The sequence below is a fragment of the Pseudochaenichthys georgianus genome, chromosome 23 (genome assembly GCF_902827115.2).
Source record: "Pseudochaenichthys georgianus chromosome 23, fPseGeo1.2, whole genome shotgun sequence".
Taxonomy (NCBI): domain Eukaryota; kingdom Metazoa; phylum Chordata; class Actinopteri; order Perciformes; family Channichthyidae; genus Pseudochaenichthys; species Pseudochaenichthys georgianus.
Genome location: NC_047525.1, coordinates 15,903,708 through 15,929,663, shown reverse-complemented (window position 1 = coordinate 15,929,663; position 25,956 = coordinate 15,903,708). Strand labels below are relative to the sequence as shown.

The 25,956-nt window shown below is 40.6% G+C and overlaps 3 protein-coding genes across 3 annotated transcripts; 1 reads left to right on the top strand and 2 right to left on the bottom strand.

The window, feature by feature from the left end:
* Positions 1–1,275: 1,275 nt before the first annotated feature.
* LOC117439129 (serine/threonine-protein kinase 38-like) lies at positions 1,276–15,454 on the bottom strand. The gene is made up of 14 exons (XM_034074884.2): positions 15,127–15,454; positions 8,970–9,109; positions 8,703–8,754; positions 8,482–8,604; positions 8,212–8,295; positions 7,992–8,115; positions 7,343–7,497; positions 6,990–7,092; positions 6,787–6,848; positions 6,183–6,300; positions 5,799–5,922; positions 5,587–5,682; positions 4,833–4,924; positions 1,276–4,604 (listed from the first exon to the last, which is right to left on the bottom strand). The coding sequence occupies exons 2-14, from the start codon at positions 9,095–9,097 to the stop codon at positions 4,480–4,482; spliced, it is 1,386 nt and encodes a 461-aa protein (XP_033930775.1). The 5' UTR covers positions 9,098–9,109; positions 15,127–15,454; the 3' UTR covers positions 1,276–4,479.
* A 1,218-nt stretch (positions 15,455–16,672) lies between these two features.
* On the bottom strand, positions 16,673–22,169 carry med21 (mediator complex subunit 21). The gene is made up of 4 exons (XM_034075069.2): positions 22,061–22,169; positions 21,550–21,664; positions 20,980–21,080; positions 16,673–17,310 (listed from the first exon to the last, which is right to left on the bottom strand). The coding sequence occupies exons 1-4, from the start codon at positions 22,100–22,102 to the stop codon at positions 17,131–17,133; spliced, it is 438 nt and encodes a 145-aa protein (XP_033930960.1). The 5' UTR covers positions 22,103–22,169; the 3' UTR covers positions 16,673–17,130.
* Positions 22,170–22,180: 11 nt separating this feature from the next.
* fgfr1op2 (FGFR1 oncogene partner 2) lies at positions 22,181–25,644 on the top strand. Its single transcript, XM_034075068.2, has 6 exons — positions 22,181–22,444; positions 23,223–23,359; positions 23,576–23,693; positions 23,797–23,939; positions 24,301–24,414; positions 25,192–25,644. Exons 1-6 carry the CDS (start codon positions 22,420–22,422, stop codon positions 25,327–25,329), a joined length of 675 nt encoding a protein of 224 aa, XP_033930959.1. The 5' UTR covers positions 22,181–22,419; the 3' UTR covers positions 25,330–25,644.
* Positions 25,645–25,956: the final 312 nt, after the last annotated feature.

The following is a 25,956-nucleotide window of genomic DNA, read 5'->3' as shown; positions in this document are numbered from 1 at the left end:
GGGAATTGCTCCCATCTGCATCCATCGCCTACAGTTTGCAGCATTGGGTCACCGGACTGTCCCGGGGTTTTGCCGCTTGGCTCTGATAGGCCAGAAGTCGGTTTGATTGCATTCGGATTGCTTATCCTGTCTGAGTAGCCCGCATCGCAATTTTTGACGTCGAATTGTATACCGAATTTTTTGACATCGAATTTTAAACACCGAAATATTTGACGTCGAATTTTTTTCACTTTAATTTTTGGGATCTGAATTTGAACATTCGAATTTTTTTAACTTGAATTTTTACATATTTATTTCACATAGGTAAATTCGGAGCAAAACAAATTCAGATACATGATTTTCAAAGTAATTATTTTCAATGCTATAAATTCGGTGTCTGATAAAATTCAAATACTTCCGTCTCTTGTTTGCTTCCATACAAGCATTCATTGCTATCGGGATGTTAAGAGCATTCCATGGAATATAACAAGTATTTCTGAAGTGAATTACCTACCCCACTTATGCATACTAACAAACAGGTGAATGTTTGTTTTACCAGTTTGTTTCACATATGATAATTGTCAGTGGATGTGCACTGCAGTGACAACGATGGTTAAATCGCATTTATCCATCGGGCAGTTTGATGTCCAGACAAATTGCAAATACCCCCTAAAACAGCTGTGACAGGCAGGAGGTCTCACTCTGCCCTAATTTCAGCCCTTTTCTTTTTTTTTTAAAGAAGAACAAAATTGACAATTACTAAGGGCAGGATCATATTTTGGGAAGTCTGTAACAATATATGTGAAAAGGGAATAAAAGAAAGAAGTACACAATGCAGTTTATATTTATTAATGGTTTCCTCCTTTCCCTGAACACTCAGTGACGCATCACTTTAAGTTGACGATCTTTGGCCCTCACCTACATAAATGTAATTCAAGCCATTTGCACGAGACTTTACATAAGACAGAAGGCTACACGTGCCAACTAGAAACGTGTTGACCTATATATTATATAATGCGATGGACACGTGCCCACGGTTTGCTCTTTGACCCGTTTTTAAAGACCCGTATAATAGAAAGTAACGTGTCCCCGGCTTATTATACATCCATGGTCACCGTGCACACACCGAGCCGGAAGCACCGCGAACCCCCTCCAAGATTTAAATAAATGTCCGTTAATTTAATGTAATTTTTTACAAATAAATCTTGGAGAGCTGTGAGTCCTGATCTGCAGGAGAGCTCTCTCTAGTGTTCTCAGTGTTAACCCCATTTATCTCTTACTCATCTATTCCAATTATTCTTTCCATATTTGCCTTTTTATTTAATCAACAGTGTAGAGATATAGAGAAAACAAAGATGCAAGACCTTCTCCCCTTCCCCCAAAAAACTAAGAAACCAAGACGACTGAAATATTTAATATATTAATGAACATTTCCTTAATTCCACAGATAGTTTCCTTCAAGTGTCTACAACAGTATGTGCACAGTATTACACAAAATACCTCTCACAACATGGTCCTGGCCTAAGGAGGGGTTAGACTGGCAGGGGATATATTATAATAATATTTAATTGCTTAACGTGTGATAAAAGTGAAATGTTCTTGTACTCAATTCATTATAATGTAGCTCCCATTGAAGAAAAATGACACAATAATGGATTTCAAGTCATTTTGAACGTTTATAGAATTGCATGAATGCCAAATGCAGTCTTCTTTTGATCTACTTTTGAAAAAAAAGTAATAATTTCTCTATTGCAACCTCTATGATTGCAACGCAACACAGGACATGAGTTTGACATTGAACTAAGTTACACATCATCTCACAACAAATAGCACGACTTCATGTCCTTCATGAAAATGTCCCAAACAGTCACAGTTTCTCATGTAACTGTTTGGTTTTCAATACAGTATTTTGTATCGGCGCTTTCCAATGATACAACCATAGACTGTGTATAATAAAGGATACAACATACCCGCCAATCAGCAGCAGCCATCAACAAAATCCCCCATCATGCATCTGTCCTATGATTAGCATTGATTTTGAATAGATGCTGCAGAAACGAGTCCTGAAACCCAGAATTTATTAAACTTTACTTTCTTAACACAAATGTAAGAGATTAAACTTTCTAACCTCAACATAAATACATAACGACACCCCCCACTGTTTTTTTGTAAGCTTCCAAGTGTCCTAATAAGACTACTAAACATCATCACGCTGCGGCTGAACATTAGCCACCTTTAGCTTAGATGGTGGCTTGGTCAAGTGACAATACTGTAGTTCCTTCATAGCCTAATGTTATCTTATTACGCCAAAAATATAAAAGTAGTGTTTATGTAAAGATTATGAGTAAGTATCATACACTTTAGAGATTATGTTATGCAATGGTACAGAATCTAATGGAAACAACCAATTAGCTTTTGTCACGGGAATCAGGGCGGTGCTAACTTTAGGGTTGGACTACAGAATGACATCATCACTGCAGCATGGTATTTGGGTTACAATGATACTTTTGGATTTGTATTATGGCAGATTGTTTAAGTTTGTGTTTCTTGACATTTTTTGTTTGTAATTAAATGGGCACTCGACGGATTTTCCATCAAAACAGTTCAATTACTTCTGTATAATAAAAGCTGCTATCAAGTTGCATTATGGGAAGTGTAGGAACCTTTTTTTAAACGTCTCCACGCTGCAACAATTGTAACCATTTTTACAAATGTAAAGTTCCCCCATTTTTGGATGATATAGAAATCATCCAATTTAAATACACTGAATATTAACATCTAATTTTAAACAAACATAAAACATTATAAATAATTAAGATATTAACACATTGGTCATTCCTAATTTGCACACTGCTGATGTTGTTTCTACTAGCGACAATGCAGCTCTAAATCTTTATTATTGGCTATTTGCAACCGGACTACCTGGATACACGAGTGAAACAAAACAAATAATATCAACAGACGGTGTTATCACACAATCCTCTAATCTATCAGACTGAAAAACCACTTTCTCTATCAATTCCTCAAATAGCACCACGATCGGTTCAGTACGGGAGCCCTGTGGTGTCTACAGTCTATATTTCCTGTCCCTGTATGTACATCAATAGCTTGTATTGACACTCTGCTCACTCATCTTTCTACAGTGTAGAAATAGTAATGGCAATTTATTCCATCCCCAAGTGTAGCACTCTTGGAAAGGTGTTAGGTAGTATAAGTTAAGTGCAGTAAGCCACAGCTACATGTGAATAGTTATTTGGTAACTATTTTTAGCGCTGTGTGTGAGTAAGACATGCCTGACATTAAGCTTTTAGGGCGCGGGGGAAAAGGTAACATTAAATACAGTAATTGAATACTTTATTCAAAATTAACCAAGTATACTTGTCTAAGATACCCCCCAATATTCGAATTTAATTTCTCAGAGGTGCACTGTTTTTATGAGCCCCTTGCTTACTCATATAACCAATACAATTCTTTCTACGCAGGCCCTTTTTCAAATGTTCCTCCCCTTTTAATAGCTTAATTATAGTTTATAATACTAGGTCATACCTTCTGATTCATCTATGATAACATTGCAAGACATCTGGTTAAATATTGATCAGCTTTTTAAAAAGGCACTTTGCACGTTTTGCCATCTGAGAGGTAAGTTATTAGAATTAAATCTGGGGAAATAATCATTAGCGTTAGACCTGATCTGAAAAACAACACAGCTGACACACACTGCACTTAGATTGGCATGTATATGATTCAATCAGCATGACGGATCCAGCAGGGTTTTAACTTTAATTTAACTCCCTCATTCGTTTTTTTTTTCTATCCCTTCAATGTGGGATAGCATTTCGCTAACTAGCACCACCAGGATCAGCAGAAGTTGTCTCACATGATGCTGTGGTTTCCGAAGCTTTTCTCCCAAAACATGATGCTTCCGACAGTCAGTAATTTTTTTTTACACTTTTTAAAAATAGATGATATCTGTTTTAGTTTGAGTAACTCTGAAATATGAAGCAGGTGAGCCAAATATCTAGAAATCGTCCTACAACTTTCGTTTAAAATCCACAGACAGGAAGTGAAGGGGGCCTGTTTTAGTAGAGTCTTCAGTATGAGACATTACGTTTGCATCGGAGCTAATTTAGACACCAGTGTAGAAACTGTGCAAATGATTTGTACTCGATCCTCATTCCCAATATTCCCTTTTGGAAGTAAGTCGCCTCTCCAGAAGCAATATGCTGCAGGTACATGCAGGCAAGCTGATTTTAAAGTCCTAGTTATGGAGCTGGCCTGAGAGCTATGGCTAAAGACGGCACGTGTGTATACGATATATAAACAACCGAGGTAATGCGGTAACGCTCCTTCGTTTCCGAGCTCTTGTCGTTCTTGAAGCAGACCTAAATAAGTTGTGACGAGGGTTAAATGTATTCTGAGAGGCTGAGAGCCTTCAGCAGCAGCGGGGCTCCGAGGCCCGACCCTGTGTCCGTAAACGTCTGTTCCTGCTCCACAGCTCTGTCAGGCCTTCCCTGCCTTCATGTATGTGGGGATGGTGCCTCGCTGAGTCAGACCCTCGAAGCGCTTGTATGTGTAGTTCAGGAACACCCAATCCTTCGACTTAAAGTCCGGCTCCGTTGCATTAGCTGCCAATCGACACATGACAAAAGCAGGCGTTATTATGGCGTCAAAATGAAGGTATCATGGCCAACACAGATCATATAATGTCAATGAAAAGGCATGTTAAAGCTATTATAATAATAAGAAAAATCATTGTTTCAATCATCTGGCATTGAGTCAGTCTGAATGTGACTCAAGGCTTATGTTCCGCAATAATATATCTCAATGTAAGCAGAATATTTTATAAGACTAACCCGGCTGAAGGATGTCCGATTCGGGGAAGTCGTCAAAGTTCGAAGTGTCGTCGATGCTCTTGATTTCAATGGAGATGGCTGCTGGCCGCTCCCTGAGGAGGCAACAGGAAGAGGAAGAACACATAACGTTTTAAATCCTACACATTCGAACACTCTGAATTTTCCTGAAACTGCTTTGTGCATTAGCAGTATTATCTATCATGCAGACATAGACAACCTAATATTGCTGGTTTCATCTGTGTTATGCACGGTATTCTCTGCTGACTTCATGGCTCTTAACTGGCCAAAAGGGGCCACAAGTGATCAACAACCGCTTCAGTCTGTGCGTGAGACGTTTGAAGCTCTTGTAACTGCTTGTGTTTTTGAAACGGCTGGTAAGCTTTTCTTAAAATTCAGTTTTTCCCTGGGTCATTTCATATTCTTTCTACTTCCTTTGTCCTCTGGAGTTCTGGGAAATGTTCCAGCATGTTCCTGTATTCCTGTTGATTGTCTGAGTCTGTATTGTCTAACTCTTATCCTAATGTGTAAAGCTTTTCAAAAAGTGGTATAGCCTACAGATAAAGTTGTATTTATAGTTTTAGCCCCCAGAATCAGTGTACATTTATGAACGTGTCAACCATGTGCATCAGGTTTGGTGGGAAAATCCATGAGGAAAGACTACAGAAATCAAAGGAATACTGCACAGAAAGGTTTGCTATACTTCTCATCTGTTCAACGTGTGTAGGATGGTTTTTGTGTGAAAGTGTTTATGTACCTGATGTGCTCCCAGTCCACCGACTCAAAGAACTGATGACTTTTGATCTCCTCCACACTCACAGCTCCAACCCTGTTTTCAGGATCAGTGCAATACCTGTAACACACAAGGAGCATGCTGATGATGTCACAGCATCTGGGTCATTTTGCTCTGTCCAGACCGCTGTCTGATGTGGCCTTCATGTGAGTGAATACAAATGTATCTTTACTTACTTTAATATCAAGTCTTTGGCCCTCTCTGAGATGGGGACTTCAGGTGGGAAGACGAGCGTTTCCTTCCAGTTCATCACCTTCCTGTACGTCTCCTGCGGCGTCTCAGAGCAGAAGGGGGGGTAACCTGAACACAATTAGAACAATTTAAATATAAAATGCTGCTGATAGAGCAATACCAGCTGCAGAAGACACCTAACAGCAGCACGTTTATCCATGTGTCAATCTACAGAGCAACTGGTAAAATATTTGTAAAAACACTTTGAAAGTGTGGCCTGCACAGTGTGCTAAATATCTGTAAACTCATCTACACAATTGTGCAAAAACATCCGTGATTTTCTTTTCCAAATTAATTCGATTTCACCACACAGGAAAAAGCATGCTTACCGATGAGCATTTCGTACATGATGACCCCCAGAGACCACCAGTCACACAGCTTGTTGTATCCCGTCTGCAGGAATACCTCCGGGGCAATGTAGTCTGGTGTTCCCACGGTGGAATAAGCCTGAAAGTCACACAGAAACAAAGAAGGGTTGGCATTTGTTTTAAAAATGATCAAATACAAGATGGTAATACTGGACAGTCAAAGATGTTCCATACAGCCAAGGCAAGCTGGATTTCAAACTGGTTTAACACATAATGTTGCTGCTATTCAGAGCTAGACACATTTGGTTAATTGTAATCTTTTAATATATTTGACCAATTATTTTCAAATGCAAGGTCAGATCATCAACTCCTTCTCATTGCTTAACATTTCTAAGACTTTTAAAGATTCTTAGCCATCATTTTGAGGCTACTTTGCACATTTCTGCAGAAACCATGAAGCAACATCTGTGATTTGTTTTCTCTTTCTGCATGTTGCATCAGGTAAGTGCACAATTCCTTCTTCCTTATGCTGTGTCTCAATTCAGACACTTCTGTATTTACGAAGAAAGGTCAAATAGGCTATGAGCACGCGCTGGTTTCATTCAGTAAAATGCCAAAGTCTTACCAGCTGCCTCCGGTTCTTCTTCCAGGTTTCTGCTTTCCTCTTGGAGTTCATATTTTGAAAGGCTGCAAAAAGGTGAAGAGATGAAAAGTGATGATGTATGCAGTTACATGTTGTGGACTAAAGCAGTCTCTTTCTTGGGTGCACTTTTGATCTGGTTTCTATATTGTTTGGCTTTTATTGTGAAAATCAAATGTGTGACTCACAGAAATCGCTGGGTGGGTTGTGCGTCAGGTTCCTGTAGAATTCAGTGCGATGAGCCTTCTTCAGTCCCGTACACAGGCCAAAATCTGACAGCTTCACGTGTCCCTGTGAGAAAATACACCTTTGAGAAATCCCCATGCACATACATGTGCTGTGTGTGTGTGTGTGTGTGTGTGTGTGTGTGTGTGTGTGTGTGTGTGTGTGTGTGTGTGTGTGTGTGTGTGTGTGTGTGTGTGTGTGTGTGTGTGTGTGTGTGTGTGTGTGTGTGTGTGTGTGTGTGTGTGTGTGTGTGTGTGTGTGTGTGTGTGTGTGTGTGTGTGTGTGTGTGTGTGTGTGTGTGTGTGTGTCGCCTCACCCTGGAGTCCAGCAGCAGGTTGTCTGGTTTGATGTCTCTGTGGATGAAGCCCAGCTGGTGGATGGAGTCGATGGCCAGAACCGTCTCTGCGATGTAGAACTGTGTGGCCTCTTCAGACAGAGTGTCCTTCTTCATCAGCAGGGTCATCATGTCGCCTGGCAGCAAGGTCAGAGGTCACTACATTATAATACACAACATGTCTGTCTGGCTCATGTCTAACACAGAGTTATGTCACAGAGTAGCTGTATACTGTAATGTATCCAGTTTAATAAATGTCATAAACCCATCTACCCGTTTTCCAGTCTGCCCCTACAATTTAAGTGTCAAATAAAGTTGAAAATAAAAATAAATACGAGAAAAAGACAACATAGAAGAGTGAACCCGCTAAGAAGAACATAATAGCGAGGGAAAACCAAACCAATCTTTTATTTACGATGAGGAACTTTCATTTGTTGATTTCTTTTAAAGCAGTACCGTCTCAGTCCCTTTGGTCTCACTGTTCTTGTGATCCTGGAAGATTTTATTTTATCAGACCAAATGGCATAACTGTAAATAAATGAATGTTCATGCTGGAGGTCTCTTTTAATATGTAGGTCATAAGAGGCATTATATATAATATAAGTTCCCTGTAGTAACTCTGAGTGCAAACCTCCAGGAAGGAACTCCATGATGAGGTAGAGGTTCCTCTTGTCCTGGAAGCTGTAGAACATCTTTACCACCCAGGCTCCGTCAGCCTCCACCAGAATATCCCGCTCTGCTCGGATATGAGCGACCTGCAGAGAGACAGCAACGCAACGAAAACTAAATATAAAGACATATAAAGTGTGTTTAAGGATTATCAAGAACTGCGGTGCTGACAAACACTTCACCTGTTCTTTTTCCAGCATGTCTGCTTTTCTCAAAATCTTCATGGCGTAAATGTGCCCTGTATCTTTTTTCTGCACCAAACGGACCTGAAGGAGATGGCAGTAAATTCATCAGAAAGGTGAATAAATATTGGATTATTTTCAAGGTAAGTAATAAGGAGGAAAGTTCAAATAGAAAATGTATAAAGTTGTGATAAACACGGACGATTGTGCCAAAAGTGGACACATACACAATTCAAACTCACAAGGACCTAGGCTTTTTTTATTATGTACCTCTCCAAAAGCTCCCCGCCCGATAACTTTGAGAGACTCAAAGTCATCCAAGCCGAGTCTCGTCCTCTTCAGTCGCAAGAACTCAGTCTCCTTACGGGCGTGCTGTGAGCGCCGCATTACTTTCTGCACGAAAAAGACACAAAGATTGTGAGAGAATACATTTTAAAATAATTCTGTGACATGTTGAGGTCTGTAGACGAGAAAACAAAATCATACTGTACCTCCTCATCCGGCAAACCCTCATCGTCCATGGCCTTCTCCAGCTTCTTCTGCCTATAAGGAAACCATGTTTTACAAACAGGGCTGCTGTTTCCTTTTCAGCAGATGGAGTGACATTCAATGCTTCAAACAACAGCTACATTTACACGCAGAGAGGAACTGAGGTGAGGGGCTCGGGAACTATGGTAAAGGTCATACAAGGCAGGTTAGAGCTAACAATTAACGCCAAGAGGAAAAGTGTGTGGAGCTCTGTGTGGCAGCAGCTTCACCTCATCTCCCGCTCCTCGTGCTGGGAAAGCAGGGTGCTGTAGAAGTTCTCCAGGGTCAGCTTGGCCACAGTCACCCTCTCCCGGGTGTGGTTGCTCATGGGAAGGGTAGCTGCAGTCTCTCCTGTCATGGCCACACCCTCCTGTGAAACATTAGACGGAAACAACATCAGTCCAGTGTCTGTTAGTTTCTGGGGGTCATTGTACCATCAATTCAGTCTTTGACAAAATATATTTAACCTACGAGAGAGACAATTTGCCCTGGAGGTGTTTAAGCATGTGTCCTATCGTTACTGTCAGAGTAGTCCAGAACGGACAACCATCACACTAAAAACAATGGTAAAATCAAAGTGGCAATTGTGACTTTTATTATCTATTATGCTCCAAAATGCTGACTACTTCTCTTACTTTATTGCATTTAAAAGTATCTTTCACTAGACCGTCTGCGTCTACAACCAGTTTTTTTAGGTTTTGAAAAGTGTTAAAACAGATGTTCCATGTATGACAAATTGATTGAGTGCCTTTTTTGGAAATATAATGTTAATTAAGTCTCCAAGACTCATGAAAAATCATCTAGTGCTTTACTTTTCCCTTCAGTGTACAAGACACAAAAAGTGTGCTCCATTTTTGCATTTCAAAGAGTGCAGCTATGGTCCCTGGTACTGACATATTCTGACCCCAGATCAGAACATGTGCTTGATGCCTCGTGGTCTGCAGGCTTTCATTTCAGGGACTAATCAGTGACATCGCCAGTGCCACAGATCTTTACAAACCAAAGTTACCTGAGGAGGCCCACCAATCATTTGCGTAATTGCGTCACAGCAAAACAGCACATATCAATGTTTGACTTTGTGAATGCATTGGAAATGACTTAAAAACACACACATAGCAGTGAGGTGGAGGGCTGCAACAAAAGGGAAAAGAGTTTTGGGACAGGAAGAGGGAGTGTGTGTCACCAGTACGCCATCAGTCAGTATGAATGGGCCTGATTAGCTCTCATGGAGATTAAACAGCCCAGCAGCTCAGAGATATGAGCCATGTTTCTTCTAGTCGCAGGACCAACAACCCTGCAACAACAAGACACTTCCGGAATTCTGAGAAAAATCTATGAATCACTGCTGCGACTGGGAAGGTTTAAGTGAAAAAACCAGGACACGAGAAAAAAGGGATGCGAGGTACAAAGACCTGTACAGATTTACCTGAACGCAACATAGGGCTGCTCAATTCATCGTATTTTAATCGCGATTACGATTATGGCTTGCAACGATTACGAAAACAACGTAATCGAAATAAAACGATTATTTTTTTATTATTATCTATTTTTTTATTATCTTTTTCTTTTTTTTTTCAGTTGAATTATCCTTACGGAGCGTCCACACTACAGCTTAAAAAATAGCTTGGAGCTGGGCGTGTCTGGAGCTTGGGGATTTTATTCAAGCAACACGACCAACAACCAATCACATGAATCTCCCGCCCCCGACATACAAAGCAAAAACCCCCGGGGATTTTATGCGAGCAATATATATATATATATAAACTCCCCAAACAGGCGAAAACCTACCAGTTTCCCCCACTGTCTCTGCCACCTCCCTCCATGCCTGGTTCCTCCGGTTTGTATCCCGGGAGGTGAAGAGGGTCTGGTCATACAAAACCGGGTGATTCGCTACGGCGATAGTTAGTTTCTCCTCCAACTTTTTTTGAAATATAGAAATGAACGGCGGGATATCTCTCCCAGCTTAGACGCGGTTTGATTGGCTATGGCTTCAGCTGTCAGATTTTGGGAAACGGGATTTGATTGGCTGGCGCTGGCTACTCCGGCGTCTCCGGCGTCAGAAGTTGAACATTGTTCAACTTCTGTCGCCGGAGACGCCTGACGGCCCGTCTACACTACAGCGTCGACAGCGTCGAAAGCTCCAATCTGCCCATTCACTTTCAATGGGGTGACGTCACGTAGCCTCGCTTTTTCGCCGAACTGAATTGTGGGTAGCAGAGCGGTCCGTCTCAGGCGTCTCCGGCGACAGAAGTTGAACAATGTTCAACTTCTGACGCCGGAGATGCCGGAGTAGCCAGCGCCAGCCAATCAAATCCCGTTTCGGAAAATCTGACATCTCAAGCCGTAGCCAATCAAACCGCGTCTAAGCTGGGAGAGATATCCCGCCGTTCATTTCTATATTTCAAAAAAAGTCGGAGGAGAAACTAACTATCGCCGTAGCAAATCACCCGGTTTTGTATGACCAGACCCTCTTCACCTACCGGGATACAAACCGGAGGAACCAGGCATGGAGGGAGGTGGCAGAGACAGTGGGTGAAACTGGTAGGTTTTCGCCTGTTTGGGGAGTTTATATATATATATATTGCTCCCATAAAATCCCCGGGGGTATTTGCTTTGTATGTCGGGGGCGGGAGATTCATGTGATTGGTTGTTGGCCGTGTTGCTTGAATAAAATCCCCAAGCTCCAGACACGCCCAGCTCCAAGCTATTTTTGAAGCTGTAGTGTGGACGCTCCGTGAGACGGACCGCTCTGCTACCCACAATTCAGTTCGGCGAAAAAGCGCGGCTACGTGACGTCACCCCATTGAAAGTGAATGGGCAGATTGGAGCTTTTGACGCTGTCGATGCTGTAGTGTAGACGGGCCGTTAAAGTTCAGGGTAATCAACTGTTAAAAACATACTCTTCACATTTTTTTTTTCTCCAATAAATGGATGTTTTCAAAGTCAATGAATAATCGCAATTACAATTATTGACCCAAATAATCGAGATTATGATGTTTACGAGCAGCCCTAGCGCAACACCAGGAAACTCAGTGTAAATGGGGACCCCAGTGAAGACCAACCAAAAAGAGACAATGTTTAAGTAGTATTAATTCAGTTGTTGTGGTCTCAGATAGACGATGTAAGCCCCATGTGATGTAACTTTTCTGAGAAGATGCACATCAATTATGTAGCTTTACATATTGTGCCGCAACTACAATTCATTGATTTATGCGCTGATTATTTGTATGTCCATAAATGCATCCGACATTGTCTTTAAAAGGAAAGCAGCTAATCGCAATATTGGAGAGGCTGAAAACAGCAGTTTCTGACATGTATGGTTGTTCAAAACCCTATATCACTTCCTCTAATATTACACCACGCCAGAACTTTACACAGCCCACTTCTATACGTCTCAAAGGATTCGAGAGGGGTCTGCCTGCAGACCTCCACTCTCAGGACAGTTCCACTCTCAGGACAGGAAGTGCACGCTAAGAATTCCAAAATAAAATCACCACTATCAGTACAGTACAACTTTCCAAACAAGAAATGCACGCAAATACAAAATAAAATCGGATCGTGACACTTATTATATACATAATATATATATATATATATATATATATATATATATATATATATATACGGACACCTTGTATTGTTGTTACTATCAGTACAGCCGCAGCGCCACTTTCCGAACAGGAAATGCACGCAAATACAAAATAAAATCGTACTGACACTTAAATATATATATGTCCCCCGGTAGAAACCGGGTGAAATAGCCAAAAAATAAATAAATAATAAAACCGGGGAAAAGTGAAAAAAAGTGTCCGAAAATAGGCACTCGTGAGGCGGGCAGAGTCCCCTGTCAACTCCCTTTACATTCCTCCATGGTGTCATTTGAGCGGGGGGGGGTCAAAAGGGCTTGACCAAGGCCGACCCAAAGTGCACGGTGGGCGGACTCATCACCTCCGTGATGAGTCTCCATTGTGATTTGAAAACTTCCATCAAACGAGTCCTTCGGTGGGCGGGAAAAAAACGCGTCAGAATCTTCACTTCCTGTACTGACAGTGGAGGTGTCCTGAGAGTGGAGGTCTGCACCGGAACTGTCCTGAGAGTGGAGGTCTGCAGGCAGGCTCCCATGAAGGATTCACCAGATAGGTAACCTCTCTCCATTCATGGAGTTGACATGGTACTTTTGCTTGTTTCCCCGTCTAAAGGCCCTGACACACCAACCCGATTTTGGGAGTCAGAGGCCGTCAGAGGCTGTCGGGCATTCGCGGCGCCGTAGTCAGGTTTGTGTGTCCCGCACCGTCGACCGTGACACGCCTTATTTGGACTGCCAGACCCGATGCATGGCCGATTCAACATGTTGAATCGGCCATGCATCGGGTCTGGCAGTCGGACCAAATAATCACTCTGATTGGCTGTTCAGCTAGCAAATCAGTGCATGAGAAGCGAAGCGGAAGTGAGGGACGTAAACAAACGATTTAAGAAGGCACACACAGACTGCTATTCATTTTCATCTCATCATGGCGATCTGGAATGATGCAAACGAAGACCTGCTCATCACCTTGATCCAGGAGAGGCCAGCTCTGTATGATATTACGGAGAAAAGATACTCTTCTTCTTCCGGTTGTTGCCTCTTTTGAATGACGAATACACACTACCGCCGCCTGCTGGTAAGGAGAGTTATTGCCACTCATGCACTGAAGTCGGTGCGGTGTGTTCCCGTGCGACACATGGCCAAAACGCAGTAGAACACGGCCAGGCAACAGCCGACTTCAGCGTCGGCTAGTCCTCTGGTGACTGCTTGGTGTGTCAGGGCCTTAAGTGGAAAATGCCTTAAGACTGAGAAATTCAGTTTGGCTCGAGGTGAAACAGATCCTCCCCCTAGCTAAACAAACAACACTACACCATACATGGAAAATAAGCATGCAGCCTAATGAGTGGACAACCTGCCAAAACTGTGATCTACAAATAGAGTTTACAACAAGCTTATAGTGTGTACATTAGTGTTTCTTCATCTAACTGTGTTAGATGAAGTGTTAGAATATGTGTAAAATGGTGTGTGTATGGAAACACACTCCACCCTTAAAGTACTGTAAGTGGGTGGACAAGAAACCTATCCCACTCTGAATGAAAGGGCTCAGTCATGATGCCAGGGAGAGGAATGGGGCTCACACACACAAATAAATTCATTGCTGCGAATTTGGAAATAAATGGCCAAAAGAACAGTATCATCATCAAGGCAGCCATAAACAAGCTACACATACAGTAGGGTCTTCTTGTTAGGACGATTATTGAAATATTGAAATAATCAAAGCTTTTAAGCCCCTTAAAAGCTTTGTAAGCTACCAATATCTTTACACTGGAGGAAGTTAAACTACAGCTAAGCTACCAAAGAGACACATCTAGTTTGTTTAACTAAAGCTACTTCAAACTCTTTTGTAAAAAAAAAAAAAAGAAAGATGAATTGTTAATGTACCTGTGATGGTATATTATAACAACGTATAATTGATACAAATGACATACCAGCTAAAACTGTGATTGTTTAAAAAAGTTGCCACAACTCACAGGTTAGACATAAACTAAACAAATACCCTACTAAAAAATAATTGTACCATATATTCAGAGAGAATTTGGTGTTTAAAGAGGTTCAATTACAGAAAAAAGCAATAGTAAACAACATATATTGTAGTTTCAGTAGTCATTAACTACATAAAGAATGCAAAGGGGTATTGAACTAACATTTCTTGAGGGACTATGCTAATATATATTATGCACTATATTAGCATATTATGAAACATATGATGTGCTAAACATTACATTTTGTAGTAAGCTACTGTAAAACGTATTTTAACCAGAGATGGAATAAGTACTCAGATGATTTGCTTAAGTAAAAGTAGGAATACTACAATGGAAGAAGTACAGTTACAAGTAAAAGTCCGTTCTAAATTGTAGTTGTATTTGTATTTGACTTATTGCATTTATGTCTTCATCACTTCAATGCTGCACATGGTAAAAGTGGGGTTTATTTGAATGACTTTATGCACTATTGTTTAGCTTAACCTATAATATTATAATATAATGTGTTAAGTAAAGTATAAAGTAGCATAATTTGAAGATACTCAAGTAAAGTACAAGTACCTATTGGTTTTACTTAGGAAGTAGTACTTGAGTAAATGTAGACTTAGTTACATTACACCACTGATTTTAACTAGGGCTTTTACTACATGTAACGTTGGTTAACTGCTCCCAACACACTCGACATACTACTAGACACTATTCATGTTATATAGAAATATGACATTGTGTTGCTGTGTTGTGTTAGCTAGCTATTTGTCCGCTATATTATATACAGCATACATATATAGGGAGCATTCTGCGGTAAATGTGTTGACTTACCTCCGTTTCCGGCTCCAGAGTTAACTATCGGCTGGCCGCCACCCCTCGATATAAGAGAAATATAATGTGTATTTTCTGCCCAATATTAGGCTCCAGTTATCCCTCCAGATGAACTCTCAGCCCAGTAAACAACACCGAAATCAACGCCAAATCATAACAGAAATCCTGACGTTGACGGCAAGCTAACCTGACACAATTCTTTAGTTTATTTTACTCCATTATTTGTTCCCGCTGACCTCAAAATTCCGTATATTCCCTGTCTTTATCGCTATAAAATAAGGAATAAGCAGAGCTGCTTCCTGGGACCGTTGGTCTCATCCATCAGACGTTCTGGGCACGCAACGGCGTACGCAGGCATTTGATTGACGTTGGAAATAACCTATGACGAATGAGGAAAGAGAAACGTGGTTAACAGTGGCCAATCATTGTGCAATATACTTGAAAGTGACATGTGCTTCAGCCAATGAGAAGATTTAAACCGCTCTGCTAGGGATGCGTTCATTTGGCTAGCAAACATTTGCATGCAGCTATGAAAGACTGGACTGTAGCCTCAATAGTTAATTGTATTCATTATGCTTAGCGCAAACCTATCATAAAACATGATATTAAAAATAATACTGTGTTAGTATCATATTACACACACATTACTGTCAAATACTAATCAGTTATTTCACACAAAAATAGGAACTTAGGTCAATAAAAGGTCACATTGTGATCAAACCTACAATTTGCAGTTTTTTGATAAAAATAGATATAAGAAGAATCAATAAATCCCTAATACAAACATGAACATCTATAATCTAAACCACATATTTTATAATATAACTATATGTGCCTTCTGACAATACAGGAGAAGATGAGAGGATAACTTAAAACATAATCGTGCCACTGATAAACACACCACAGCTATATTCTGTAAATATTCTAAGAAGAAAAACAAAACTTAAAATATGTTCACTGTTTAAACTCGACACTGCAGATTTAGATCTAGAAAAATTCCACAGGAAACTGACTTGTTTCCTCCAATCAACCAGCAAGGATGCTTAGAAATGCCTTAAATTCGCCTAACGAAATACTAAATAGAACTGAAAACAGAAGATAACACGATTGTAATACCACCAACAAACTTGTGTTGACCAAAAGATACCTCGGGCTGTTTTCTGTGCCATAAATCTCATTTTTTGGATGGGTTGAGTGCTTTCTATGAGCCACGAGGACATCATGGAGGTGCAGGGTGCACCCTGTTAACACGTCATGGTGTGGTGTCCAGCAGACAAGTCCGTTTTTATTTTTCACGCATCAATGGAGCCCATTACTAAACAGCAACTATATTTAGATTTGGGTTATAGACTTTCTGGCCTGCAGCCCAAGCTTTATAAAGTTGAGTCTGAAATAAACCTAGGGAATAAATGTTCTCACTTCTCATACTGAATTGTTTTCAGCAGCCCTATTCCCCATTAAAGCACTCAGCGGCTAGTCATTTTTAACCCCCCATGCTATTTTTTTTTACATACTGAAATGTCATGAAATAGACTAAGACCAGACGTTAGTTCCTCAAAAATGTTTTTCCAAGCTTTATTAAAAAAACAACACTTCAGATTTACAATGAGCTGAGAGGGTTTGTTAGTTGCAAAGTGTCCAGGTTTTTCAGTACAGATACTCCAAAGTAAGAATATAATTTCATTCATAAATATACAAAACAGACTTAACCAATGTACAACATAAAAAACATGACAGGGTGGCCATTTGGACCATACACAAGTATCTTGGCACCAGCAGTAAGGTCCATATATGAAACAGTGAGTATGTGAAGACCTTTTTCAGCGTGTTTGCCTTGAGACTGGGGGCTGCTGTGGGACAATACCATCTCAATAAGCAACTCAATTATCTTACATTTCAAATGACCTTTACAGGGATTTTCAGCATATTTTGGAGTTTTTTAAGGTTTGAAAAAGGGTAAAAATAAAGTTTTAAAATGAAGGAAAAGACATATTATTGTCCGGGTCAGGATTCGGCCGGGGAGGGCTGGGGGGGTGCTCCGTTGCGGGTGCGGAGCTGAGACTGGGCGATGTCAGCCAGGGCGCTCTGGATCTTCTCCAGAAGCATGTCCCCGCGGTACACCACCTCCTCCAGACGGGCGGCTGCATCGTGGTTCTCTTCCTCCAGCTGCCGCAGACTGGCCGCCTGATGGAGGGCACATTCAGCACAAATGTATTATACAAATATAGTTGTGGCGCAAACAATCATTTGTTTTAAAGCCTCATCATTTAGAGTTGTAGTGATAATATCTCTGAGACACCAGATTATGTCACAACTGTGATACCTCTGTTCTAGGTGTTGCAATACAAGAAAATATGCAGCACCGACACAACTTTGCCAAATATTACCAGGCAATACCTTTGCCTGAAGAATGAAGAATTTCAGTTTTTCGCTTAGTTCCTACTGCATCATTTAGTAATTTAGTATTTTGAGTTTTCCGTATGTTGTTATTTTTTTTAATTCATACGTGAATTCCCCTCTGAGATTAATGAAGGTATTCTGATTCAGATTTTTAAATCCCTACATGTATATACAGCCTGAAAAACACATCAAAAAAAATCAAGGAGATCCTTTAAAAAAAAAGGTAATTATAACCAAGATCCTGAATTTGTATTGTTGTAGGAGATTGTGTAAATAATAATAAATAATAATACAAAAACAATCACACATTAAAAGCCAGATTGAAGAGGTGAGTTTGTGTAAGTTTTTTGAAGGTGGTGAGGTCAGTGCAGTCTCTGATGGGTTGTGGGAGTGAGTTCCAGAGGGAGGGGGCAGCGACGGAGAAGGCTCTGTCCCCCCAGGTCCGGTGATTGATGTGGGTGGGGATGGAGGTTGGCTTCTGATGAGCGGAGGCAGCGAGAAGGGGTGTGGTGGTGCAGCAGGTCTGTGAGGTAGGGGGGGGCCTGATTGTTGAGGGCTTTGTAAGTAATGAGGAGGACTTTGAAGTGGATTCTTTGATGGATGGGGAGCCAGTGTTATAGTTATTAGTCCCACAGAGGGGAAATTTACTTAAACAAAAAACACATCTCAACTGATTTGGATTTCAGTTGTTGAACTCTCCTACTGGTGTTACTTTAGATGTAGTGTAAAAGATCAGTGCTTAAAAATATTGGAACTCATCATCAGCGGAATACTATTTATAACAGTCACTACATAATAGAGGTGGGACCAAGTCATTGTTTTGCAAGTCCGAGTCAAATCTCAAGTCTTTGCGCTCAAGTCCGAGTCAAGTCTCAAGTTTTTGCGCTCAAGTCCGAGTCAAGTCAGGATGGGCAAGTTCAAGTCAAGTCCAAGTCCTAAACTTTGACAAAACGAGTCTTAAACAAGTCATTAAGTGCTTTTCACCAAATGTAATGTAACCACCCCGCTCCTCCGCTCCCTTCACTGGCTTCAAGTAATTGCTAGAATCCACTTCAAGACAATGGTACTTGCGTACCATGCTGCAAATGGATCTGGCCCTTCCTACATCCAGGACATGGTTAAACCGTACACCCCAGCGCGTGCACTCCACTCTGCATCAGCCAAACGACTCGCTGCACCCTCACTGCAAGGGGGACCCAAGTTCCCATCAGCAAAAACACGTGGGTTTGCTATCCTGGCTCCAAAATGGTGGAATGAGCTCCCCATTGACATCAGGACAGCAGATAGCTTACACACCTTCCGGCGCAGACTGAAAACTCATCTCTTTCGACTCCACTTCGAGCGATAGAACTATTAACAAAGCACTTATATACTAATAAATGACTGGCTTATCTAAAGCCAGTTGAGTAGCACTTGAAATGTTTTTGCTCTATGAAGCCTGATGTACTTATATGATTCTGTTTTCTTCAAGTTTGTATTTTATTGGTCGAACGCACTTATTGTAAGTCGCTTTGGATAAAAGCGTCAGCTAAATGCAATGTAATGTAATGGATAATGTGCAGCGAGGCGGTCTCTGGGGAAAAGAACACCTGAATCTAGATCCCTCTGCAGGTGGTACTTTAACTATATTTTGATGCTGATACTTTTGTACTTTTACTTGTAACATTTTGAATGCAGGACTTTTTATCGTAACCGAGTATTCCTAAACTCTGGTACTTTTACTCAAGTACAAGATCTGAATTTCTCCCACCTCTGACAATAAATCCTGGTTACCAAAAAAAATAACCCTGCTCTGAAGGTTATTTTCATTTTACAAATCCTGCACTCAGCTATGCTTTCTCCAATATCATTGAAAAGCAGCCAGGTGCTGCTTATTTTTTCGGTTTTCGCTCATTTCTTGACTTTTTCAGACGCTCTAGCATTTAAATCCGTCGCTCTGTGCAGCTGGCCTGTACCACTACACCTGATGTGCCCCCCACCCTTCTTTCACATAATGGTATGCAGGGTTTCCCACACATAGACTATACTTGGGCGGGCCGCCCAGGTATATTAACGGCCGCCCAAGTATATTTTGCGACCCATTTAGTTTTTTTAATAATTTTTTTTTTTATTCGTCCGTGGCCATCTACGATCGATTAACTTGTGGACAATGATCCCTCGCTCCCTTGCACTGATCTCGCCCCCTTCTGGCCTGTTAAGTGGCTTGCCTCACACAGGGTGACTGGCTGTCCACATGATGTGGCCTGCCGACATGGCCAGATCATACAGATCATAAATCAAAGCCCTTGATTGGTCGGGATAAGCTCAGCTCAGGTGAGGTAAAGGACTGTTTAGATAGTTAACTTAGTCTAAGTTCTCAGTGGGTCTCAAACGGTGTGGTCACCAGTTATGTAAACACATATTAAGGTGAAAAAAGGTAAGATACACTTTTAAAACTTGTTGAGAGAAAACTAGTCTTTGCTGCTGCCTCAAAGAGGAGCAGGGGGAGAGGAGGGAGACAGGAGAGGCTGATTCAGGAGCACAGACACACTCACAACTATAAATGAACCAAAAATAAATTAATAAACAAGTTTCAGTGTTTTTTTCATATTGGAAATGGTATGTTATTGGTTATGGCCATGATTTTATGATTATTGAAATGTATACAGTTCTGTTTAATATAGAACTTTTTATATTATACTATTTTTTTAAATAGTAACCCATTTCCATATGTTCATGTGTGGGTAGTAGATTTAAACTATAGGGCTATCATTATGGGCCCTGCCTGTACCTGTTCGCTCTGCCATCGCGTGAAGGGTCTAACAAGCGACCAACAGAAAGGTTAATGTTGTTGCACGTCACCTCACCCCCCCCCCCCACCACTACCGCTATTTCAGATATGTGGGAAACAAATCTGTGGGAAACACTGGCAGTTAATGGACCAGCACCAGAGGTGTTCCCATACACACAGGCGTTGGAGCTGTTCTTCATGAAATCCCAGAAGGATGAAGTGCTCTGACAAACAGTGCCATCTTTGCGCAAAATGATTATACAGGAATGAAAAGTCAATAAATAAACATGTTGTTAAAACTTTTTTTAACAACAACACTTTTTTTTAACCCCCCAATTTTAATATTCTTCTGATAAGTTGTTGCATCTGATTTTTAGAGGTATTCAGATTCATAACAAGGGCAAAACTGTTTTTTAAGAGTTCTTAATATGTCTTTAAACAAGCAAACCTTAATCTATAGTTCATATATTTATTTTTGCAATATGATTTAGAACAGAAATATATATATAGTCCATGACTATAATAATTTGTTTTAAGAGCAGACAGACACGCAGCTGTACAAGCGTTCAGCTGGCTCCCTCTGCTGACAGGAAGCATGAAATACTAACTTAGTTTTTCTATGTTTTTACCATGGAATGTGTAAGTGAAATGCGTGTGTGACAGATGTTAGTGAATGTACAGACCTGCAGAGCTGCAGTGGACTCCTCACTGGGTAGAGAGTCGATGAGTACATCCACATCTTTGGCTGTTCTGGCGATCAGGGCTGCAAATAACTGGGCATATTCTGGATGAGGATTACAAACATTTAAAAGGTCATCCTAATGTTGAATAAATAACGTCTCTATCTACTTTAAGCAGAGTCTGTAGAAATACGGAACATTTTCCTGACTAGTTTTAATTAAGGAATTGCACATTAAAAATAAATATGTCTTAATAATAGGAAAAACTATATGTAATGGTGGCACGTTTGACCTGCCACAGCTAACCTGTATTAGACAGGGGGGAGATGCTGATTTAATTCCATGACTGTAAATCTTCAGCAAAAGATAAGACTGAAAATATTAAGGGAAATTACAGGTGGCTGTAGTATATTATGCATTAGTCACATCTCACAATACCCCATGTCTTTTTAATAGGATTATTCGTTTGGTGCATCAATGATGTAGTCCTGAAAGTGTTGAGAGGGTAGATAGAATGAGAAAAGACAGAGACAGAAAAGTAACTAACAAAGATAAGTGACTTAAATAATGGACCTTCGGTTGGGTTTGCTGGCTGGTCTTTGTTGATAGCAGTCTGGATGTTATTGAAGGAGGCAGGAGGAGCACACTGCTGAAGGACGCCGATGGCATTGCAAAACTGATCTGCAAGCTGCACACACAAAAACATCAGGATTCAAAATCAGAATCCCTTTATTCGTCCTACAGAGGGGACATTTACATTGCACATTCATTCAAGCAGGGAGCTATGTACATACATGATGAATTATAGGAAGCATTCAGCACCCTTAGCTAGTAAGAATGGTGGCTCCAATGCTTTTAGACTAACTTATGCTGTGTGAAATGTGCATTAACCTGAAGTTGAACCAGTTGTTGGTTAACGTTACAGGCCCTGGTCATCAGCTCACATTAATGTAGCGATGTTAAGCGGTTACTCAAAATCAATGGGGCTACTAGACTGACCAGTTACTTTCTTGAGATAATATTAGCAGTCAACATAAAGTTATTATGTGTAAATTGTAGTTTAAAACACGCAAATGTGTCTTACCGAATTGACAGCGTCTTGTAGTTGTGTTAGCCTGTCCGCCATGTTTTCTGTATTTTTTTCTGTATCAAAACTATCGCGAGAATGCCCGTGAAATAAAAACAAACATCGCGGTATTTGGACGTTACTTCGGAAAGCTTTATCATTCGGATAGCTGTAACCACCTAAACTATCTCAAGACGGAATTTACAGCACACAAGTAAAGTGTTTGAACACGTGGATGTCTGCTGTCAAATCCATGTGTTAACGCTGCATCAGAACCACTAACGTTACATGTAGTTCCTTGATGGGAACTCATGTTAGCCTGTAGCTAGTATTAGCTACTAAACATCAACAGGAAGTAACGGACTAGCTAAACTACAATGTCTTGCACTTTGAGTTCTGCAGGTACGAGAGGGTCTTCTTTTACTAATATTCTAACTTTTAAAAGAACTGTCAGAAATGTCAGTCGAGCAGAGTCTACCAGTAAGAGCAACATGTGTGTCATTGCATTATAAGTGTGGTTAGTAAGTCATCTAATAAGTTAGCTGCTGGTAATATTATGTTACACCTAGCTAGTATACTCAACCATACTGTTTACTACAGCAAAGATACGTATTCCGTACTACCTCTCAATAAATATAACCCCTTAAAATAAGGACATGTCAGCTTAAGCTAATAAGCTGACAGCAGCTGTCATTCAAGATGTTACGAGGAAGAGAGTAGGTTTAGCAACGAGCTAAATGCTACATGAACAATATGAATGGTGTTTTTGGTTAGTTCTCTGAATTCATGTGTTTGTACTTTATTCTGGACATTGTCCTATGCAATTAATGTTACTTGTATTCACTTTAGTGACTCCTAAATGGAAATAGTCTCATAATAGGAGCTTAAGTTTCTTTTGGTAGGAATCCAACCTTGAGATCAGTAAGTGATGAAGGATAGCTTGATGAGTCCTTCATTGCTTTATCTGGCTCAATTTAAAAGATTAAAAGATAAGATACAGTCCACAAGGTATATTTACATGCAAGAACTTTGAGCCAACTCAGTAAAGTCATTAAATGAGACTGGAGAACATTAGCCTGGCTTTTACAACACAATTTAAAATGTCATTGATAGCTTACATGCAGTGTTGGCAAGGTTCATATTGAATCCTTCATATTAATAATGACTTGTTTTTCCTCAGGCATGAACTGTACCATAGAGAAGGTCCTGTCAGACGCCAAATCCTTAGTGGAGAGGCTTCGTAACCAGGACAATGCTGCAGAGATGTTAATTGAACAGACAACATCGCTCAACAAGCGAGTGGAGGCCATGCAACAGGTATGGTGTCGCGTTGAATGTAAATGTTTTTATAGATGCTGCAACACAAAACTACTGAAACAAACTACAAAACATTGACATACTGGTGTATAAAACATTGGCAAATCACTTTAAAGAGAGTTTTTCAAGTTTGATTTCAAAGCCTGGCAATTTTTGGGATTTTTTTTTAGGCTAAAATCATCCGGTTGTTTAATCTGAGTTGTTTCTTGTTGTTAGTACCAGGAGGAGATCGACTCATTGAACCAGGTGGCCCGACATCGTCCTCGTTCTAGTCTGGTCCTAGGAATCCAACAGGAAAACCGCCAGATCAGAGACCTCCAGCAGGAAAACAAAGGTACGCAGTTAATTTGTGATACTAACTTAGCTTTGGGATCTGTTTTAATGTACACAAAATAAATGTAGTACGCAAAACAACCCCATGTTCCCTATTTCTGCAGAGCTACGGTCGTCGTTAGAGGAACACCAGTCTGCCTTAGAGCTCATCATGACCAAATACAGGGAGCAGGTGTTCAGGCTGCTCATGGCCAGCAAGAGGGACGACCCGACCATCGTGACCCAGCTGAAGGAGCAGCACACCACGGTCAGGGAGGCCCACTTGTTCTTTTAAGTGCCCTCTCATTCGGGAAATATTAGATAATACATGTGACACTTGTAACTTGTCAGCATTAAGCAACTAAAGACTAACTTTAGCATACACACAAAAAAGGATATATACACTTTCCCTACTAACACTGCCTCTGATATTAAGAACTTTATTTTTATTTTGTATTGTTTATCATTCAGGCCTATTGAAATTGCATTTGCGTCAGCCTCAGAAAGTGTATTGCATTTGTCCAATTAACAGCAGCAGCAAATGTTTAAAAAAGGGTCCATGTAGAAAATATTGAACATGTTCCAGTGATAAAAGGAGTGTTTCTAAAAAAGAAATGTCATCTTTGTAGGAAATGCAGGCACACATAGACAAGATCAATGAGATGGCCTCTGTGATGAGGAAGGCGATAGAGGTGGACGAGGGGGGAATATGTGAAGACGAGGAGAGGATTAAACAGCTCGAGGTAAGAAAACATGTCCCCCCATACTTCTACATGCACTTCCAACAGTTGTCCACAAACACTTGCTGGTGGGTTCTTTTACACAAAACACAAAATCCTAAGCACTTGATCAACACATGTTTGTTCTCGCTAACTAACACAGCGCATGAAATTCAAGAAAAATCTAGTCTAGTGAGAGTACCATTGTTAAATAGATAGTAGTGAAAGAACTATGACCAAAGCAATCAACCGACAGCACTGGTTAAAATGACAGAAGCCCCCTCATTCTGGATATACATAAAACCCTGTTAAATCCCTTCACATTTTAAGTACCCAGTCTATAATGTTATGTTGTGAATTTGAAAGCAACAGAAACAGCGACTGTGGAGACAACAAAATCCTGCATCTCCATCTGTACCTAAATGTTCCATTCAGTTTAATAAGCCAGTTGTGGACCCAGACTGTGACCAAGATGATTATGTAAATGCACAAAATGGTAATAGCCGCGACCATGTTTATATATTCATCCATGCACACAACCCCTCAAACACTTGACAGCCGTGCCAAATGTCCAGATTCCTGTGGGCAAATCTGGCAGGGAAAGCTGCAGAGAAGTCACTGAGATAATGAATTTAAGTAAGACTGATGGTATATGTGGTGATATGATTGATTCGAAACCACTAATGTAAATTCAGACCCTGTTCCTTAAATGAAAAGCAAGCTACACATCAGTATTTATAGATAGTAGTAGTGTTGATAGTATCCCATCTGAATGTATGGCTATATGTTTGTGTTTGTTAGCTGGAGAACAGTGGACTGCGAGAGCTGCTGGGAATCAGTCGAGAGGCTTTCCTGGTTCTGAAGAGAGAAGAAACATCAGAGAGCACGTCACTGTCGCCGCTGCTGACCAGCGCTGACGTCAGCCTGAGAAAGAGTTAGGGAGCCCGCGGTGACTACCCCCCCCCCCTTTGCTGCTGCCACATACAAACACACACATACCACTTAATCTTTCCCTCTACAGATAGTCAGAAGATCTTATCCCTTCTCCTGGAGCCTTCACTGGGAGATGCTGCATCCTCGTCTGGGGACTCAGACACATGTAGTGTGAACACACATCATCCTCTTTTTTTTGTTGGTGCTTTTGTTTTGTTTGCTAATTTAGCCAGCATGCATGATTCTGTAGTGTCTGAGATGTTTTAATGCGTGAATGGGTAAAATAAGGGCTTGAGTTCAAATAAATCCGTCAACATGAAATGGTCTCTGCTTGGTTGATATTCATTTCATTTTACTTTCAAATGACAAACCCCATGTTTTTGGTACTGTTTTTTACCCACTTCTCACTTTCCACCTTCTCGTTGTAACATCATTTCATCAGCAGCTTAAAAGCAGAAATAGAAACATTTTCCAACACACAGGATCTGCTGAAACATCCACCTTCTATTTCTGCTGCAGAACTACAACATGCCAGGAGAGTTTAATTCAGTGGTTAAAGAACATTTCTGTAACCGGAACTATTTTTATTCTAAAACTTTTCTGACTAAATACTCCAAAAATGTAACCAGTTAC

Bases quoted from the DNA above. Each gene is read 5' to 3' on its own strand.
- med21 (XM_034075069.2), bottom strand. From the start codon at position 22,102: ATGGCGGACAGGCTAACACAACTACAAGACGCTGTCAATTCG. The intron at 21,665-22,060 runs GTAAGACACATT...TTGTGTGTGCAG, and splicing joins TACAAGACGCTGTCAATTCG to CTTGCAGATCAGTTTTGCAA. The intron at 21,081-21,549 runs GTCCATTATTTA...ATCCTCATCCAG, and splicing joins GCCAGCAAACCCAACCGAAG to AATATGCCCAGTTATTTGCA.
- LOC117439129 (XM_034074884.2), bottom strand. From the start codon at position 9,097: ATGACAGGAGAGACTGCAGCTACCCTTCCCATGAGCAACCACACCCGG. The intron at 6,849-6,989 runs GTGAGTCACACA...ACCTTTTTGCAG, and splicing joins CAACCCACCCAGCGATTTCT to CCTTTCAAAATATGAACTCC. The intron at 4,605-4,832 runs GTTAGTCTTATA...GTCGATTGGCAG, and splicing joins ATCGGACATCCTTCAGCCGG to CTAATGCAACGGAGCCGGAC.
- fgfr1op2 (XM_034075068.2), top strand. From the start codon at position 22,420: ATGTCTTGCACTTTGAGTTCTGCAG. The intron at 22,445-23,222 runs GTACGAGAGGGT...GTTTTTCCTCAG, and splicing joins TTGCACTTTGAGTTCTGCAG to GCATGAACTGTACCATAGAG. The intron at 24,415-25,191 runs GTAAGAAAACAT...TGTGTTTGTTAG, and splicing joins AGAGGATTAAACAGCTCGAG to CTGGAGAACAGTGGACTGCG.